Consider the following 21,807-nt stretch of genomic DNA (forward strand, 5'->3'; position numbering starts at 1 on the left):
CAACTCTAGTATGTATTATGTCAAGTTCTCCGTTAAACTACAAACTGCAAGCAATGTGAATGTCATTCATAGTTGTTGTCGGGGTTCCATACAACGAACTCATATTATTATCAATTATAGGAGCTCGGGGGCTGCTAACTGCCATGAGTAGGCCTTCCTGCCATTCAAAAATGTAAACCTATTCCATTGAAAATGCTCGCCATAGACTCTCAACGGAGTCGAGAGTGCTCACGGTACTGTGGTTGTGGTATAGAAATGCCCTTCGGTGAAGGTGATGAGGCACACACATGAGCCCCTAATGTGGGTTTCCTGTCGATAGTCTGGCATAGAACTGAATAGGGCATATCCATCCATGATGGTTCCGTGCAAAACGGATCAAGAACTCTGCATCAGCATACGGTGTTTTGCACTGCATGGCGGCTTGGCGCGACGACGAGCCACTGCGAGGAAGCGACGACACAGCGACTATATGGACGCGAAAGGACGCGAGATGCCAGAAAATAATTACTCGTGTACTTTCCAGTTGATATTTGTAAACGTATAAGCGCTGTCCTTATTGATTGCTTTTGCGTCCTTATGTCCGTTACTATCTGGAAACAAATTTCCTGTGCTCCTGGTGTGTTCTCCATAGTTCCACACCTGGGCCTTGCATTCCGTGTATATCAATGCACCTGCTTACCATCCATATCGTCGCGTCTCCTCCCGCCATTGCTATTAAAAATGGTTCTCCTATGCTTCTATACCGTTCTTGGAATGTGTGCCGAGGATTGGGGATTAACATAAAAGAAAAATACCAAAGCTACTCGAACAACAACACAACACATTGAGGACGGCGAATCTCGCGCCACCCGTGTCGACCCGTCAGGAAAAATTCAATTCACATTCAGGGATAACGCGGCAAAACTTATGTCTCGGAAACAAAGCCACAGTACATGCAATCAAATCACCGGTGTTAGTGAATTATGATGGACAGGGATAGGATAGGTACTCCACCAGTATAAGACTCCTGGTTTTTATTTTTAATACTCTGGAGCGCTGTGTGGTGGGGCTCTGGGCTTCGGCTCTCGACTCTGGGAACCATTCCAAATTTGTAGCGTAATTTGAAAAGCCTGGAAACACATATTTCTTCCTTTATGACGGCAAAATGTGGGCCAAAAGTGAACAGCTTTTTCCCTAAGAAGAATTATTTTTTATTATGTATGTATTTCTTTTTCTACCGTATTTTCGAAGGGAGTGAGTATGTGGCAATTTAAGCTTTGGAATTGGGTTCTCGAGAACCATCAAATGATTCATGATGATGGATCAAAGTTTCATTTAAATGAAATATATACATACAATATGAGTTGGAAGAGGGTCCTTTTTTTGGAGTAGGTAAACCTTTTTAAGCTGCAACGAGGGATCGGGATCAAGCATCAGGAAAATGTTTTCTATCATAAGCATACTCGTTTCTCGATGATTGATTAGGGCAAGGGATGCATTTCAACGAACAATGCAAGAGTGTTGTTGTTGGGGTTGGCGGGGCAAAAAGTTGGATTGCGGGATTAACTTTCAACATCAAAATGAGAGGGTGAAAAAATATGTTCGAGAGCTGAGGAATGTTTACCACCTACAGCCGGAAAATGGATTTTTAACGATTTTATAGCTGACAAAGAACACTTCACCGTAACTTTTATTTTGAAACGAAAATGTTGGGGTGATGTCTATTTTCGTTTTTTGTTTTGTTTTACTTTGATTTTAATTCAATGAGGTATTAAATGTGAATTTTAATTTCATATATCATTCTAGTATTTTAAAAATCATTTTTCAAAAACACTGGAGTGTTTTGAGACCCTTTCGAAATGTGAGCGCAATAAATGTGTTAATAAATGTATAAAACAGGTTCTCTAGAGGAAACTAATGATAAACAAATACGATACTTTAATTTAACTTTTTTGGCAGGTTAGATTCGAAACCTATAGTTTTTCAAAGGCTATAGTTTGTACCTTTTTTAATATGTTAAAAGGCTAAACAATTCTTAGATCGGTGATCTTACTTAAAACCTACTAACATTTTCAGGCTTAGAAAAAGTTGAATTATAAACAAATATTTAAATGACAGATGATTGTTTGTTTCGACATTTTCTTCTATTTTAAGTGATGCCATAAACGTTTTTATCTTGGAAAATTTAAGATACATAATAACCTTTAGGACAGTATTTCAATACTATTTTTAAAAATGTTTAAAAAAATGTAATTGATAGTTTTTTTTAAATACAAAATAAGAATCTTCGAATAAATGGGCTCAACTTTCCTTTAGAGAAGTTCGGACTTTCAGGAGCCCTTTTTTACCTTTCTCTTTTTTATTTATTTTCAAATTTTCACTTTAAATATAAAACATAAGCAACATTGTTTATTTCTAAATTTATTTACTATTTTCAATGATGCAAAAAATATTGCTTTCGATCTATTGAACGTTTTTCATTTGTTTAGATTGTTTCTGGAAAAGTTGTTTTAAAAATGTGAGAAAATTTCATTTATATAACACAAACAATTATTTCATGTGTTCTAGAAATTTTGATTTTCGATTCAAATATCTTAAAAAAAGAGAGAAATTGAGTGGTGAGAAAATCAAGCTGGAAAATATTAAATTCCAGGGGCCAGTACACATAAGTTAATTGGTAAGCTTTTTACAATTAAAAGAAGCTAAGAGGTACCACAAGTAACGCTTTCTATTATAAAAGTGATAACTATTTCAAAAAAATGTTATTGTTTTAATACACTAATAGACAAAAAACCCCTCATATCTCCAGCTACTTATTCCAATATGTTTAAAATTAGTTTCAAAACAACATCGTTCTTTGGTGCTAGAATTGCTCTTTGACGGAGAAACCACCAAATAAAAAGAAACGGCTAACTATACGCAATGATGACAAGCCTAAAAGCAGGAAGCACCTAATAATATGCTTCTAATTAGAGTTCTAAAAAAATATATTAAGTGTCTTGTTTTAAGTGTTGCCAGCGGATCCGGCCAAATAAGCTGGGATTGAGACATTTTATAGCAGTAAAAAGTAACTTCAAATACACTTTTCAGTCTCGTAACTATCTGCGCACAAAAAAACATGTCAAATGGCACAGACAGGGATTGAACCCAAGACTTCTGGCATGACCGTCCTACACACTATCAAAAACGCCAGGGGAAGTTACTGCAAAAATATTATACTTTTAAAAATGTTAAATATTACTTTTTGAAATATTAGATTCAAAACCTAGTTTTTAGGATTTTTAAAGGTGAATCTGCTTGAATGAGCTGGGAATAGCATATTTCCCAGTGGTAGCAAGTAACTTTAAACACTTTCCATTCTGCACACAAAAAACCATGTAAAAATATTGCTCTGTTGCGAAATGAAAGATGGCCAAACAAACAAACAAAAAAAAAAACAAAAACTGACTTTCTCTTTTTTTATTTATTTTTGTCAACATTTGGTATTTTTTAAGAAATAATGGGTGATCTATTATGCGGTTCCAAAAGCATAGGGCTGGAATTCGAGATCTGTAAAACTAAGTTGTTAAATCAATTTTTTTTCAATTGAAAGTCTGATATATAGGAAAATGGAACGTTTAACTATCGCATATCGCATACGAATATTTTAAACCTACTACAAAAATGTAGATTCTGCCAACGCCACATATCGTGCTCTAAGAGAAGATTATTTTGTACATATTCGTCCAACCACGCAAGCAATTAACGAAATTGTGAAACAAATTTTCAAGATACAGATATTGGAAGGCCTGTGCATCATCATTCTCAGGAATTAGTACTCGGAGCGTATGTGGTTTCAACAAGACGGGGCCACACTCCAAACACCACATTGCAAGAGACATTTCCTGGTCGCGTGATTTCTCGTTGTGGCAATACTCACTGGCCACCAAGATCATGTAATTCGTCACCGCTTTACTTTTCTTTTCATGGGTCTACGTGAAAGATAAACCTTTAACTCTTGAGCACTTAAAAGTTATGGCTGAGATACGTCTCAATATATTTCAAAAAGTGGTCGAAAATTACCTAAAAAGAATTGACGCTTGCAACAATTGGCGTGGTGGCGATTTAAATGGTGTAGTGTTTTAAACATAACATCAACGTTTGAACTTTTATGTTGAATGGTATAAACTTCTACTACTTTGAACTTGTCGAAGCATTTTGATCCGAAAGAGGATCATTTAACTCCTCTCTCCTTTCTCAACAAATAATTGAGTTGAACTCGATATTAATTTTTCACTTATTTGATTTTCCAAAATATTTTCTTTCTTCCTCAAGGAAAATACAATAAACATCTTAAGACATTCACAATACCAATAAAATCAGCGGTATTCACAATGGCATATTATTTTATTAATTTAAATTCCCAATAACGATTTTTATTTCAATTGATAACCGTCAATCGGTTGATTGTTGATCTTTTTTTGGTAGCTTGTCAATTTTGGAAAAATACTCTCAGGAAATAGACAAACACATTTTTAGGGAGCTAAAAAACAGCAGATATTAAGTACAAAGCACATACAGTGCTTTTTCCTTACACAAGAGGAAATTAAAATTCTAAGGCAAAAAGTCTGCTATCTTTATTTTAACATTGGGTACATCTGCTTAGTTTCAGACTTATCCTATTTTTCAAACATATACTTCAGGAAACACAATTTGTGCAAAGTGGGGTAAACATTCCCAGTTTCTCATTTAGAAAATATGCAATGGCAGAATTTTGTATTCTACTACTTTCGGGACTTGAATATGAATTTGACTTCAGTATAAAAGATATAGTTTTAAGGGTACATCCTGTAATATTTGAAGACTTCAAATTTACCTCAATTAATTCCTTGGATGCCTTACCTATTCTTCCCGTAATAAGATTGTGTGTTTACTGCAAGTCTGTAATATAGAAGAAATAATATGTTAAGAAATAAGAATATTCAAAATCCAATTTAAAATTTCAAAAACTAAGACGAATATAACCCCTTTTGTGGAGATGAGTATTACTTATTGTTATTGTCAATAATAACTTCAAGCCATGTTTTCATGTTTACTAAAATTCATTCTTTTTATATTATGAGGCTCAAGATATACAGAAAACACTTTCTAATCAAATTGAAGCCTCTGAAATAATTCAATAACGAAAATAATAAACCACAGAGTAACGAGATGATTCTTCAAACGACTCTTCTCGACTCTATACGCATCACATCCAGGAACAAACTACGTAGGCCTATACCTACCTTCGTATCTATATATGAAGCATGTTGCAGTACCTCTTCTACAACTATGATATTACTTCCAACTATAGAATTTATACTTCTAGAGGGTTTGATGATTCCAATTGCAAATTACAAACAAACACAGAACAGACCTAAAATAAATATAAAAGCTGGAACACACGGAGAGAGAGCAACAGCAAGCTGAACTTATTCTAGTGGTAGTGGATCTATAGATATAGATGACGTAGCTGATGGAGCCTGTAGCTTGTTTATAGTTGGGATACAGTAGCATTGAAGATAGACAAACGTACCTTTACTGTAGCTCTTCAATTATTCAATACTATATAGAACAATAACAAATACACAACATCGGAAAAAGGAAGTTAACCCCTAGCTGAGGGCATATCCATGTTTGTCATGCGGATGTAGGTGCATAGAATGCCTTGCCTATAATACCTATCTCTCCAAATACGTGATGTAATTAAATCTACTACTCCAACGACAACAATTTTGAAACAAAACTAAACTATTCATAAAAATGTATCAACACTCCATGTCAGTTGATTAAGAAAGAAATAAATTAATTCACATTGAATGAATGAATGAATGAATGAAACTACAGAGACATCAATCTCCTTAACGTTGCTTATAAGATCTGAAAGTATGGCCTTAGACCATTAAATATACCATAGACCAACTATTCACATTAAGTAGGTAATGGAGAAAAGGATAGGAACTTTAAATCGTTACGCGACCAAAAATTTCAAGGTCGAGTACGACAACATTTATAGAAAGGAACTTTACAGTGCAATGTCTAGTTTAGGAAAATTTTTCAAACTTTTTCGTTTGTGCAGAAAAATGTTGGAAAATAAAGTTCTCACCACAATATTTGATGATGGACGCAAGGCAATCCAAATGCACGGTCTTGACACTTCTTCTCACTATTCTGGAAAAATCGTGTTGAACTAATTTGGCAAGGTATCATGTCAACGGCGCGTTTGTAAGCATTGAGACGGAAATGGAGAAAAAAGACTTAGTGGTAATTGAAGTTAATACCAAGTATCATCAAGAGAAGACATTGTAGACACCGATTTCTTGGACAAAATGTGAAAATAGACAGCTGCACCTTTGAGGTTGCTGAAGACTTTGTTTACTTAGGTCTTGCTTTCAATTCAGAAAACGGAGAATATCTCTTATGAACCATTGCTTCTTAGGACTTCGAAGGCAACTCTCTCTAGCACCTATAAAATGACTTTTTATAAGATGGGTATCATCCCAGTTCTCACTCTTAGCGCTGAGGCTTCAACCTTGTCAAGGTGATGTGAAAACGTCTAAGAATACTTTGAGAGAAAAATTTTCCGGTTGATTTTTGGTCCCGAATGAAAAGTGATGAAGAAAATGTAACCAGGAACTGTACGGGAGGTAAAGTGACTTTGATTTGCCGAAGGGGTCAAAATTCAACGACTTAAAAGGCCATGTAGACCAAAAGGGAAATGATTCTTTGACCCGAGTCAAATCCCTAAGGACGATACGGGCAGTGGTGGCGTAGTAAAAAAAAAAACATCCAAATGTTGCACGAAGGTGGATACTAGACACAGCTAGCTAAGCAAGCGAGAACGAGAAGCTTGTTGGTTGAGTACCAGACTGTAGCACCTTTAGAAAGTAAGTAAGTAAGTTATTAAGTAAGTAACTACGTAAGAAAGTAAGTAAATAAGTGAGTAAGTAAGAAAATAAGAAGCTAAGAAAGAAAGCAAGTGAGTAAGTAACTAAAGTGGCACGAGGATATGATATTCGGAATTGGCCCTGTTTCTCTAGATCTAGTGATATTGTGTTCAACAATTTAAGTGTCAATCCAATGATTTGTAATGACATTTAAAAACAGTTAAGCATGTGAAAAAATTTCCAAAATAAAAGAATTTAAGAGATGTCTGCGCGTACGTGTATTTTGAAAATTTAAATATATTGGCTTCAAATTAGTTTTATCTCACAGTAAAGTTTTATTTATTTAGTAAGTTTTATCTTCAATAATTTTTTTTATAAAAATCCAACACAGTTTCTTTCATACAAAATTAAAATCTACCAAAAATAGAATTTCAAAATTGGTAAAAACGGGTGTTCGACTAACTAAAATAGAGTTTGAAATTAAACTATTTCATCATATGCAAATATTTAAACTTTTTTTTAGAATAATTAAACTGGCAACTTTTTTAACAAAACACGAAAACCTACAATCCTTTTAAGCAAGACAAATCTACAGACGGGATGGGAAGTCATCAGTGTGGGTCGCATCCCAGCCTCTTTTTACTATTGGTCACAATATCATTAGAGCTCGAGAAACAGGGCCAATTCCGAATATCAAATTCTCGTGCCATTTAACATTCCAAAACATTATCCGTAACACAAACTTCAAAAGTCCAAAGACAATTACTTATTAACAAGCTTTCAGCTGACTTAGCAACCTAAGATTTTTTTGAAAGAGCGTATTTTTTTAAAAACCCAAGTAAAATTTAGTAAATTCTACCCCTTTGAACAGCTTTAGCGTAAAAATCACACTATTTGGGATTTCCACCAGTTTTTTATTCACCCTGACTTTGATCGAACTGTGAAATACAGAGATTTGTTCTTTAGCAGTACATCCCGAATGTGGAATATTTACAACATTCAAAATATTCCTGTCATTGAAATGTTTATACTAACCCCTACTATATGTATGCCCTAATACCCTTTGAGTCTGTGCTTTTTATACAAAAATATCACAACTAGGCCCTCGGAGCCCCCCTCTCTCTCCGAGCCTGATCTTCGTACTTTTCCAGAACTCAATTTCCATCAAACCGTTCCGAGCATCATATAATAAAAGTAATTATAATTGAATGAAATTGTAATTGACTTAAAGAAAACCCGCATTTGAAATACTATCAACGTGTAAATAAAATTTTGTATTCATTATGATGCACATATTTTTAAACAATTAATAAGACGATTAGTATCTCTGAAATTCCACTAGACGTTGCTTTGTTATAACACCACTTTAGTAAAATCATTAATTTGGTCACAGGTGATATTTTCGTTTACTCAACTATGGCTTCCTGATGATGATTCAAGGGAAAACTCTATAGGTAAATATTATGTATGAGGTATGCCGCTGTCTATAATATCCATAATCAAGTGACTAAGAGTGTAGTCACATATCGAAGATACATCAGTTAAAAACAAACAAAAATTATTTAATCATTCTTGTCAGTTATTGTTGTTGTTGTTGTTGGTATCTATAGTCTACTCTAGCAATTACCTTCGCTTTCGATTAAGGTCAACCGAGTGGAAAATATTAATTGGCTGCCACAAAGCTACACTCTACGCACTGAAGTTTCACACGCGAGTTCAATATAATGTGTACATTTGGTACTGCGGAGCGGATGGCTTCTAGCTACTTTGGGCTTTCGGCTTTAAGGGTAGGGTAAGAGTTCTACTTTAGCTCTATTCCCCAGAGCTAGATTTTCGACTATCCTTTGTATATCCGAAGGGACGATTATGATGTGTAAAATATCTCATCTTCACATCGCATCGCATCGAATCGCCCATTCCGTTTCCGGTCACTCGGTCGGTCGGTACGGTAGGTAGGTAGGTCGACCGCAGCTGGGAAAATACATAAACATATAGAGTAGGTTGGTTAGATGGGCCTTTGCACAAAGCTATATAAATGATAAATGCTTATAGTCCTCCAGCAAATGACCCAATTTTCAATCGAGAGATGGATAAATCGATTGTTCCGGTTATTAGCGCGGGTTAAGCTATGAAAAATAATAATAATTCCAAACATGTTTGTTTTGCTTAAACTCTGGCGTTGTTGATGGCGATGAAGTTGGAGGGGATCTGCTTATTTGAAGGCAACACACAAAGAGTGCGGAAAAACCAGTCAAAGCAGTTGTTAAATGAAAAATCAAATAAAACGATCAATGATCTCACAAGCACGATTTTGACTGACACTGTAAGTCGATGTTTTGTCTAGGGGTGCTCCGTACACTGAATGAAAAAAAGATTAAATTTACAAATTAAATGAAATAACATTTTCATACATTTTTGAGGGCTTGCAGCGTTTGACTTAAGAGGAATTTTGTGAATATTTAGCAATTTAGTAGCTATTTCAAAGTTTGCTAACTGATTAACTTTATTAAAAACGATGCATATCAACACGACTTAAGATTGACATTTCGGGAAAAAATTAGGACTTAAGTTGAAATGTCAGAAAATCATAAATTACATACAAAAAAGATATAGAGGAATGCGAAAGCTGCTTTTTATAGCAATATCATATTTTTAATTTTAAAGCTATATAAATGATAATTTGTTTAATATTCACAAATGGTTCGTTTGCTCAACTATTTAATATTTATACTATTTAATTGATAGATATCAATGAAGATTTTCAAGCCTTTTCATGGAAAGTATCAGTATCAAAAATGTTAATAGTAACGCAAGACAGAAATAATGTTCGAATCATTTTTTACTTGCAATGCACGATTGCATCCTAAAGAAATTTCGAACTCGAGGTTTTAATCAAACAGGAAGAGACAATATTACTATGTTAGAGAAGTAAAAAAATGGGCCCGGAGATTCTGCCCTTCTGTCTGTCAGTCCGTTCTCGCCCCTGCAGCTTAAATTATTTCGTGGATCGAGTTTTAACCCGAAATCTAAGGTTTTAATCGAATTTGCGTTTGGCTTTAACATAGGTTCTACATTTCACTTTCATTTAAAATGAAATTGAAATCGCTTCGAAATATCAATTGGAGTTCTAAAATTCACTTTTTCTAAAGGGTGATTTTTTAAAAGCTATAGGAAAGTTTTTCAAAAAAAAAAACACATACAATTTAGAAAAATGAATGAAATCTTTATTTAAATCGATAGTACGGTCCATATAATTTAATGTTTGCAGATTATTTTATACAAATGGTCTATCCGCTTAGTTCAAATTTGGCAGACTCTTTTCAACATTTCGACCAGTATCTCACCGCAATGAATTGTGCTTCTGGCTGATATTCTCACCAAAATCGACAATTCTGCTTATTTACGTACCCATTGAGCCAAAAATGAGCTTCGTCAATGAACACAATTTTTCGGTAAGAAACTGGATCTTCGGCAAACTTTGAAAGAGCCCATTCACCAAAAATTTTACGTTGCTGTAGATCTTTCGAATTTATTTCTTGCACAAGCTGTATTTTGAAATGCATCACTACTAAATCCTTCCACAAAATTATACACGTGTTTGAGTAACAAAGGGCCCAATTGCTGCGAACGGCGACGAATCGATTATTGATGGTCATCATCATCATTAACACTCGCCAATACAGCTGCGATATTTTCGTCATTTAACATTCTACGTAAGCTCGTTGGTGGTTTAATGCCCAACAATGTAAATTTGGTGCGAAATTTAGTCACAATAGCCCGAATAGCCGCTTCAGTGGATCGATTAAACTGACCATAAAATGGAAGAAGCCCGCGATGAACTTTCTTAACAGAGCACTCAATTTGGTAATAAAATTCAATAATTATCAAGCGCTGTTTGTTTGTAAGACGATTCATGGTTAAATTATAGACCAAACTGAAGATGTTTGACAGCGTAAAAAAATAGCTAAAAACTCACTCTTTATATTGTTTGGATCTTTTTTGAACTCAAAACGAAGTGGTTTTCCTTGTTTTACATTTCGATATTATCGATTTTCAATTGATTTAAAATTGAGCAGAGTAAGTTGATGTGATTTCAATTCGACAAAAGGAAATTGTAGTATTTTCATTTGAGGGAAATAAACCTTAATTTCTTTATGTAATGCACTTGGTTCTTGAGAAGCTTCAGCTTTTTCTTTGTAGTTGAGGGAACGGACAAAGCATTTAAATTGATTTTTGAGCTCACCAAATGTCTTTTCCATAACATTTCGACTTAAACAATGTTCTTTCAAAAAATTGATACATTCAAAAATTAAGCTTTGACACCAGTGTATACTTAAACTACATTATCGAAAACTTCTTATCTCAAAGAACTGCAGACCTTCAGCTAGCAGGTATGTGGATGAACAAAATACAAAAAAAAATTAAGAATTTATAAAAATTACGACAATCAACTGAAATATTTATTGACTGATGTAATTTTTGTCTGCTGTTTAAATTTCACTTAAAGTGCTTTCGAATAGTAAAACTCTGAAAATTTCAATTTCATTTCACTGGATTTTAGGAACCTAGCCGTTTTCCTTCATTTTTTCAGCCCAAAAAGTATTCCCCATACGAACCTTTTTAAAACCGGAATTCAAATTATATCAAAAACTGCCCGATAGATAACACTTGACTCGAAAACCATTTCTTCGTGGTTTTGTGTTGTTTTTGTGGGTTTTCGTGATTTATTTAAAAGAGTTGTCAATTGAATTTATCTAGAAAATTAATTAAAAGTTAGCAACAATACTTTGCATATGATAAAATAAATTTGACTTCAATGTCTGTTTTTGGTCCCTGCAATTTTAGTCGAAACCAATTTTTTATCAATTTTAGCAGCATTTTTGAAAGATTTTGTTTCTAAAAAAATTGTGCCTGTATTTTTTAAGAACATTATTTTAAGTTAACGAAATTTTGCATAGAATTTCATAATTTTGAAGTCAATTCCTTAGTGTAGACTAGAAATATTGAAATCGAAAATTAGTTTTTACCAATCGCGTAGATTTTTAATTTATGTTAGAATGATAACATATAAATAAATAAATGTTAAATAATTATATTTTGAAAAAAATACAAACTTGTTTGGAGGCTTAAATTTTAAATTGCTAAAAAGATATTCGGGTTGACAATGTTTTGTTTTTATTTTTGAAAGAAATCTGTGACTTCGATTTTTCTCAAAATTTTACCAGATTTCAAAAACGTTTTTTTTCGTTGCATAGAGTTATTTTGGAGGTAAAATCATTTTTTGTTCGCAATGTATTCGAGGTGAGTTTTTTTTAATTTATATTAAAATGGTATTAGGTCTTTTTGCTTATAATGAAATGTTATTGAAGTCACAACTATAATTGGTTCTGGATGTTTTTTTTGTACAAGAAGCTCAAGTACTACTACCCTTAGTATGTACACAGTGTAATCACTAGGAAAGGGTGAGAGAAATTGAAAGGAGGTGTCGGTGCACATTGGTTTTGAAGACCTGTATATTGCAATGGTTTTGAAAGAGAGAGAGTGGCAAGGCATTCCACATTCACGTAGTACGTCTAAAGAACGATTCTCTGTACTTGACAGTATGACTGAAGTTGGTCTCAAGGGTAAATTGATAAACATTCCTAGAAGTGCGTGTATTACGGTATTTTTCCAAAGCATAAACCGTCAAAATAACGGTAAAAAGGGTGAGACAAGAAACATTTCGACGATGTTCAAGTGACGTAAATGATCCGACGATTTTATTATCTCCAAATAATCTAAACGCTCTTCGTTCAATACTGTCCAAGAGGCTTAAGAAAGTTGCAGGAGCACCAGCCGAGAGATGAGAGTTAAACTCAAGCTTTTGACATACATAAGTCTTGTAGATAACAGCCAGATCAGAAGGCTAGAAAAACATCTTGCATCGCCTTAGAAAACCCAAACATCTTTCGGCATTTTCATAAAAGGTGGTTTGTGATCCACATATCGAGAAAAGGAATATGAAAAGCTAAGAGTACTTTCGTCAGCGAAACAATGTAGTGGATTAGAAATTGCAGACAGAAGATCATTAATACAAAGTGTTGGAGATAGAACAGAGCCCTGAGGCACATCAGCGTTTATTTTGTGGTTTTCAGACTTGATCTAAATACTAGTTGTATGGAACGAACCAAAGGGTAAGTACTAATCCGATGAAGTAGGGATTCATGAAAATAGAAAACACATATTTTCCATAAGACAGCCTGATGCCAAACTCTATCAAATGCTTTCTCAATATCAGGTTCAATAAATCTTATTTTCTCATTAAGAAGGTTTATATTTTAGAGATATTTCTTGAGCTGTTATTTAATCAGCGTTTCCATAAACTTAAAAAGAAGTGACGAAAGTGCAATCAGACGGTACCTAACTAGGTTCGCCTTTTTTAGGGGATGGGCTGGAAAAATGTTATTTTCCATCCGCTTGGTACGAGATCTGAGGAGGAGGAAGGATGAAAAAGTCTGCACAGTGTTTATGACAGCGTTGAAGTATACCTTTTTCAGAACAATAGTGGGGATAGCATCCGGACCAGCGGATTTTTTATGTTTAGATCTCTTGGGACTCTCGCTAGAGTACGAGTTGCAACAAAGATTGGCCGCATAAAATTAATGGCAGGCGGAGTCACAGGCAACGTTGAATTGGCGGCAAACTACCTAGCAAAGAGATTAGCTTTTTCTAAAGATCTAACAAATGGAGTGAGATAATGAGGAAGGGGAAGAATTTCTCATGTTTTTTACAAATGACCAAACATTATTACTGTAAAAAATGGTCCGTCTAAAGACCTGCTTGCTTGAACTAATTCCGGTTTTCCTCAGTTGGAATGGGAGGTATTTTTTTTAAATACTGTAGTATCAAAACCACCCACTCAATTTCGAAAGTCCTGCCCTACTATCCAACGGTTATTTTCACTTAAAGTTAATCAGGAACTAATAAGCCGATATAAATAATTTTTTCTGAACAAGTTTTATATTGCCTACCTAATTTTTGATGGTCAAGAATGTTTAATTTTTTTTCATTTTTAACAACTACTATTTTTTTCTCAAATTTTGTAATGAAATAAAAATTATAATCTAAAGCAGTTCTTGAAAATAATTCAAATTCTACAATTTTCTGAATCAAATCACCTTCATCATTTAAAAAATCTTAAGCCCATGCTAGAAGGTAACCACTTTAGTCTTTTAAGCTGTTTTTCGAGGTATTGATCGATATTTAGAATTTTAGAAATCAAAAAATAACTAATAAAAGAAAAACTATTTATTTTCTCTAAGTGTACACAAACTCATCAAAGTGGTAAATGACTAATTCCATCATTAAAAACCCCACAGAAGTCATGGTCTCCATAATGATAAATAAAAACAAAAATGATACCTAATGTCTATTAAAACAGTCCCGCATAATAAAAATTGATTAAAATAACTATTTTTTAATCAATATTCTAAAATCGTATGCAAAGTTATTATTTGTTATTGCTAACAAATCAATTGGTTGGTCAGCAAGTTGAAGACGGTTCTGTCGTCGTTGTCGTTAACGTTATCGTTGTCACCACTACCGCGGTCGTGGTCTTCTCACCGCCACCGGGGATAATGATGATCGCCGAAAAAATACAAAATAACTTGTTTCCATAAATTTTAATATTTTTAAGAATATTGTTTTATTAAAAACTGAGAGTTCTAACAAAAATCACGATTAGACGATATCTTAACGTTAAACTAATCGGATTGATTTCTTTTCTTTAAAAAAATTTGATAAGTGTTTTGTTCTTTCGACAATATGAAGTCTCCTTCCGTTGTTGGATCTATAAGTTTTTTCATCCTGATAATTGGATATTTTTCAAATGGTAAATATTAATTATAAGTGTGTTAAAGAATGAAAAAAAAACTTACAAATAATTATAAGTTGAAGTATTTTATGTAAGTCTTCAGTGATTTTAATCGGTATTTTAATTGCTGTTATTATGTGAAGAATTTATATTCCCTTCTTTATATTTTAATTCTGCTGATGTTAATTGGAATTTCTTGAATAATTAGATGTTTTTATTTACAACGCACGGGGATAGTTTGATAGTTGTTTTTTATTTCACTTTGGAAACAACAAGCTCTTGAAGTAATTTATTATCCCTTGACAGTTGCTGAATTAATATTTGTGTAAAAAAAAATGAGTAGATGCATCTCTTTATTGTCTTCGTTCTGGAAGCTTAAATCTTCAAAACATTGCACTGTTTAATTATTGGATTTAATTTCCATCATCATTATAATCGGTTAGAAAACTGAGGTCCAGTATTGGGGGTCTTTATCAAGTCTTTCCACCTGTTCCAATTCTGGGTCGATGTCATCTAATTATGTAACAATATTTACAACGAATAAACTACATGTGCAAAATACTTTCTGACCACATTTCCCTTCGAGCATGGGAGCTAAGTGACCCTCATAAAGAAATTTACAGAACCTAAGTTGAAGACCGAAGGGTTTCTAGATTTGTTCTTTCTTACAAATTGGGATCGTTACAGATTTTCTAAAATATTCCATTATTTTCCGTGCAACATAATAGGAATATTTTTAGCATTTTCTTGAAATTGAAATACTTCCATTGATCTTTCTGAAAATAAGTTCTGATGCGAGGCCGATGTTATACTCCATGAAGACTAGAATCGATCTTGAATTGGTGTTAAAACCTTTAAGAATGATATTACATCAGAGCTAGACAAAATAGCTGATATTTGTGGAGCGAATTTTCTTACTTTGATATTGCTAAATAAGTTTCCCATATTTGGCTAATTTTCAATCTTCGTCTTCTACCTTGTAATCATAAAGATGTTTGTCATGACATAATATCTTATAGCCACTTCTTAAAAGTGTCTATTATCACCATTCCATAAGTTTCAAACATTATCGGCACGTGCATATTTTGATATATCATTTATGTGATTCTTTCAATATTTTATTGACGTCTGACCCTGGCTCTTGTATAGGTACAACCTGTTATTATAAATGCTTAAAAATAAGTCTGTCAACCTGTTTAATTCGCAAGATTTGATAAATATTTTGGTTTAGCAGTTCTAATTATCATCTCAGTTGTTATTTTTATTTATTTTTCGATTAAATTAAAATATTAATAATTCAAAAAAAGTACCTCAAATTTGTAAGCCGGTATTTGCCTTTTTTGTGGTTTAATAACTTAAAGCTATAAAGAAACAACTTCTTTATAGAAAAGGTTAATGAACAGTTCTTTTTTTTAAATTAAAATATAATTAATAAACTTTATTTTAATTGATATCATGCGACAAAATGTACGTATCTACTACAGTTGTTGTGGTTTCTAGCTTGAATCGAGTTCCATGGATAAAGTGGCATATTACAATCAGGTTCTGGAGCACGTTTTGGTAGTTTGTCAATAAATAACAATAATTAACGAAGTGTTATATCAATTCAATTTTTAAAAATGTCAGTAGATGGACGTAGATTAACTTCGCGTAGTTGACCAACTCTATAATTGATTTAAACTTAAAGTTGAAAGTCCAGTTGAAGATTGTTTTTTTTTCACTTGCTGATCCAATTGATACGAATTTCGTCAGTGTTATTTCTAGCTTCTAGTTTCCGGTGCTTGAATTATTTCTGGATTGTTGGCATAACATTGGTCCTTCGCCCTTTTCCACAAAAATTAAATCCAAAGAGGTCAAATGGTAGCTCCGAAGTGACGAACAGACATTTCCAATATCGCTGATAAAACGATTTAGGAATTTATTACTAAAGAGATCTTTTGTGACATGAGCTGTTTAACAAGGCATAAACCAGATGTTGTCCAAATCCATTTCTTCAATGTCAGTTAGTAAAATAAGTCGTTCGTTTTACATGGCACTGTAATGTCTACTGCTGACCGAAATGTTGTGATCTAGTCGTCCAAAATCTCCACCAAACTATGGAAGCTTTGTCTTCTCAACAATAACTTGTGATTTTGCTTACCTACAGATGCTGTTATTGTGTTTAATAACATAGCAGTCTGCATGAAAACGAAACTCCTGGTCTTCTAGAAATTATTATCTAATTCTTTGTTTTCGTTACTAGGGAGGGCAACATATAAAATTCAATATAAATCAAAACACTTTAAAAATGATAAAGGAATCAAGCCTTGTGAACTCATTTGGCAAAAAAGTTAAAGGCTAAATTCCATGATTTTAAATGCGAATTTTGAACACAAACTTAGGACTGAAATATGTTCTATTTTAAAAATGAATGCTGTGAACATTATTTTTCAATACATTTAAAAAACTTGATAATAGCCTTGAAGCTTTTAGAAAAATCACACTCAAACCGTTTTGTCGTTGAAACTGTTTCAGAGTTTTTTTACAAAGATGAAATTTTTATTTTCAAACTTTGAAAAGCAATATCGGATTTGAATTAAAGCCACCAAAACCCATTGGAAAAGTTCAGGAGCAAAACCTCGTCCACCATTTCTTGACTTAAAAACCAAAGATTTAGGAATTTATTGCTTCCAAAATATTCGGTCACAGAATTTTTGTTAATGCCTTTTCAGTACAGCATCACTTACAATCTCAACCCAATTTTTCCCTTTGACTTTCAATTCAATTCTCTAGATCTTTTGTCAACATTTTTAAATTTTAAATAAATTCATATACAGTACCTCTATCAACAAGAAAGACTGCCTTTGGTTTGGGGGTTTGTTAATAAGGTCCCCACAACAAAGGGATTACTCTTATTCCTAATTAGCAAAATGAAACAAAAACAACAAAAATCCTATGAGCTAGGTCTACCACGTTATATCGGGCAACAAGGCCAATAATTCTTGATTGAAAGGGACAAGGTTGGGTTGTTGATGTTGTTTTTGTTGTTGTGTTGCGGTGCGGTGGTGTCAGGATATCAAAGCAGTTTCGAAGGAATGTTTGTCTTTCTTCGAAGAAATGCCAAGCTTGTCATTGAAGTTTCAATATACAAATATTTTTATATTTAAATTGTTTTTTTGTTTTTTTTTTTATTTCATCAAATATTTTGGAAAAACATTTTATCCCTTTAAAATTTAATATTGAAAAGGTTGAACAAGGTCGACAATGTAACCCAAAGAGAGAATAGACTTTTGGGACAACAACCGAAGTCCGAAAGATGGTATTGGAAAATTTTAAATTCTGTTTTTAATTAGGTAAATGTTTATAAGGAAAACACAAATTTAAAGGGAAAATGTTTATTTTTAAAATAGCTTTTGGCTGAAAAATATGTTTTTCAAACATAAAGCTAAAATTTTATATTCAGAGTTGAATCTTCTTATTCAACTCATTTCGGATCCATCAAAAATCATGTTTTATTTCTTTCTTTCAAGGTGACGCACAATTTTTGGGACGAATTCTAGGATTTCCTTCAGGACGAAATCAACAAGGATTCGCACCGCAATATCAACAGCAATATCAGCCACAATATCAACAACAATATTACCAACCTCAAGCACAGCAACAACCCCAGGGCGGTTCTGTTACAACAGCAGACAGCGAAGCTTACAATCAAGACCTGAAGTATGGAAACTTAGGTCTGAATGGAGGAATAAGTCAATCACAGTCAGAAACTCTTGGAGATAATGGTTCCTTGAACGCAGAAAGGAGCACATCTGCCAAAAATGGCTTCCAATTAGGTGATCTTGGCATATCCAATACCATTACCGGATCACAGGCGATAAATAATGGCCAAGTATCGAGAGGTGTTGCGAATAACTTCCAAGTTGGTCAACTAGGTGTAGACTCGAGCCTGTCCAGGGAGAACCTCAGGAATGGTTTAGGTGTTCATCAATCAAAGAACGGAGGGCTTGAGTTAGGTCTGGGATTATTGAATATTGACCTTTCTAGGAAGAACCAACAACCCAATCAAGGGAATACTGGTACCAGTGCTAATGTCCAGGCCGAGGGTGATGGAGCCAATGCTATTTCCAATAGCAACACAAACAGTCAAACAGAGCAATTTGGAGGACTTTCCAGTACTGCAACACACTCCAAGTCAAATGCCAAAGGTTCCGTTCTGAATGGAGTGACTAGTGGACAAGCTAATGGATTTCTTTCTGGAAGCCCCAACTATGCCCAATCAGGTGGTTTGTTTTCTGGCAGAAGGTTCATCAGGCAAGCAGGTTTCTTCTTCCCCAATGATGGCGGCAATGGCGGATACAATCGCGGTTTCAATGACCGACAAAGGAATAGACATCAAGGCGGAAGACGTCGTGGTCAAGAGCAACAGTTCAATACTGGTGCCAATGCGCAAGGAATCGGTCAGCAACAGCAATTTAATAACAATGCTCAAGGCTTTGCCAACGGCAACGACCCAGCATTCATGCAACAAGCTGCCGCCAATACAAATTCTCAGAGCACAATGGACGAAAACGGTCAGACCCAAGATAATAGTGCCTCGAGTATAACATCGAATCTTGCCAATGATGGTTCCTCGGGTCAAGTCAGTTCAGCCAACACTGCTCAACAAAGCTACGAAAATGCTGACGGTTATGGAGATAAAAACGCAGCCCAGAGTCAATCGCTTAACTTTGAAATGGGCCTCACTCAAGCTACATCTTCGAATGCCGATACTAGCGTCGTTCAGGATGGTGATTCGCAGAGGATGAATGCTAACAGCGGAGCATCAGCCAACGAACAGGGACAATTCGGTTCGTCAGCAAATACCGCTCAGACTAACACCGCAACTTTCGACGAGGCTGGTGGTCGCCAGGGTTCCGAGACTAACTCCAACAGTCAGTCATCTTTGACTGGACCTAATGGTGAACTGAATACTGCCAATACTGGAACCAAGACTTCAAGCATAATGAACGCCGATGGATCCATAAACAACTCAGCCGACAGTCAGGCAGCAGGTTTTTCAAATAATGGAGGACCTGTCTCGGTTTCTGCTTCTTCCTCAACCGGAATAGGACCAAATGGAGCTTTCACTAATGCCGAAGGTTTGTCCAATACCAATGGGGCCAATAGCAATGCCCTGTCCCAAAACGGCTTCCAAAGATTCCCTGGTTTCCAGCAGGGATTCCAGGGAGGTCAACGAGGTCAGTTTTCACCATTCGGTAGAGGTCAGGCCAATGCTTTTGGTTAAAATGTATTTCTTTTTGTTTTTGAAGCACAAGAATAAAAACTGTGTTCTGCACTTTTTATGAGTTTTGGGTTTTTTTGTTGCACATATGTTCTCGGTATACGCTCGGCGTATTGGTCGCACAATGATGGCACATCGCTGTGATGCATGAATATTTCCTACATCGAAGTTTCATTTATTTATTTACAGTCATCCGGACGAAGAGGGGACTTCCGCAGAGGCAGGACGTGCAGCCGCGTACATTCGACATGTTTTCCGATATCTTCCAGGCACTCTTTAGTGATGGCTGCAATCAGTGCCATTATAATGTGCCCGCTTATCCGAAGAATTGTTGCAATCGGTGCTGCTCTCGGTGCTGTCCCACATGCTGCAATTATCCACCGCAGCAGTACCCACAACCACTGCCTCCTCCTCCACCGCTCCCACCGAGACCACCACCACCTCCTCCACCTCCACCTCCTCCTCCGCCACCACTTCGTCCACCGCCAATGCTACCAATGATACCAATGCTACCACCACCCCCTCTGCTAGTACCGACGGTGCAAATCACGTCGGCGGTGTTCGTCCCTTGGTATTACCAACAACAACGTCCATCGAGTCCTTGTTGCACAACATGTGCACCGCAAATTGGCGCATATCCCTGCGGTCGTGGTATCGGCCAGCCATTTCCTGGGGGCTCCTATGGCTGACATGCAACAAGATGCTTTCATCCGTTTCCGAGAAAAAAAGTAAAAAAAATACCACAAAAAACACATCCCAATTACCATCAAGCCTCCTCAGCCCCTTCTTCCAACTTCCAACCCCTTTTTTTGCTGGTGATAAGGACACAGAATTTATACAACGATTAACGCCGCATTATTATTTCCGTTCCCGTTACATTATTCCTCTTTATTTTTTGTTTCCTTCTTCCTCTGCTGGCTTCTGTTTTTCAACTTCAAGCTTTCGGGGCCTATCGCCTGTGCTATGCAATGCATCTCACTCATTGTCATTGTCGCAGTCTTATAGTATTGTTTCATTTTCTGTTATTTCTCGGCGTTGGCAGTGGCGGCGCCATAGTTCAGCAGGATCTCGTCGTACAGTCGTCGTTCGTCTGTAAAATATAGAAAGTAACAACTTTCTTTATCAGTTCAGTTGATGGTTCGTAAGCGAAGCAAAGGACTGGAAGACCAGTCTAATCCTAGTCGCATCAGAATCGGAATCAGCATCAGCAGCAGGAAGAATTATTAACAAAGTTTTCTTTTTTCGTTATATTTATTTGCGGGGCAAAAAGTTTTCCGGAATAACCAGGACACCGGCACAATGTTATCTATTTGGGGAGGCAGTGGCATCCTTCGCACGTATTTTATTACTTTACCTGTCGAGTTTGTGTTACCATACTTCATCGGTTGTATCAGGATCTGTTATACTTACACACATACATATATAAGGGTACCTTTATAGAATTGCAAAAATATACATATATAAATATACTTTATTGCATATAACGGTATAAGAGGATTGAAGTGGGATTCTTATTTTCTGCGTTCTTATTATATTTTTTTTGTAATGAAAATTTACGAGCGTTCGATTTGTAATTAATATTATTTCATTGAAAGGAAAACTTTGAGAGGACGATATAGAAGGAGAGACAAACACAAAGAGACAGAGCGAAAGAGAGAGAAATGAAATGGTTAAAATAATTCAATAATATTATCGAGTTGGTAATAATGATGGTTTTCATGAATGAATTGGAAATAATTGAAGATCTGATGAGATTTTGCTCCTTCTGCCTACTTAATAAAAAAATAAAAATAGTACTTTTTCAATTG

The 21,807-nt window shown here is 35.0% G+C and overlaps 1 protein-coding gene across 1 annotated transcript; it reads left to right on the forward strand.

Annotated features, from left to right (window-relative positions):
- Window positions 1–14,386: 14,386 nt before the first annotated feature.
- On the forward strand, window positions 14,387–20,060 carry LOC129945645 (mucin-21). Its single transcript, XM_056055488.1, has 2 exons — window positions 14,387–14,754; window positions 18,246–20,060. The coding sequence occupies exons 1-2, from the start codon at window positions 14,688–14,690 to the stop codon at window positions 20,000–20,002; spliced, it is 1,824 nt and encodes a 607-aa protein (XP_055911463.1). The 5' UTR covers window positions 14,387–14,687; the 3' UTR covers window positions 20,003–20,060.
- Window positions 20,061–21,807: the final 1,747 nt, after the last annotated feature.

This window comes from Eupeodes corollae, chromosome 2 (assembly GCF_945859685.1).
Source record: "Eupeodes corollae chromosome 2, idEupCoro1.1, whole genome shotgun sequence".
Lineage (NCBI taxonomy): Eukaryota > Metazoa > Arthropoda > Insecta > Diptera > Syrphidae > Eupeodes > Eupeodes corollae.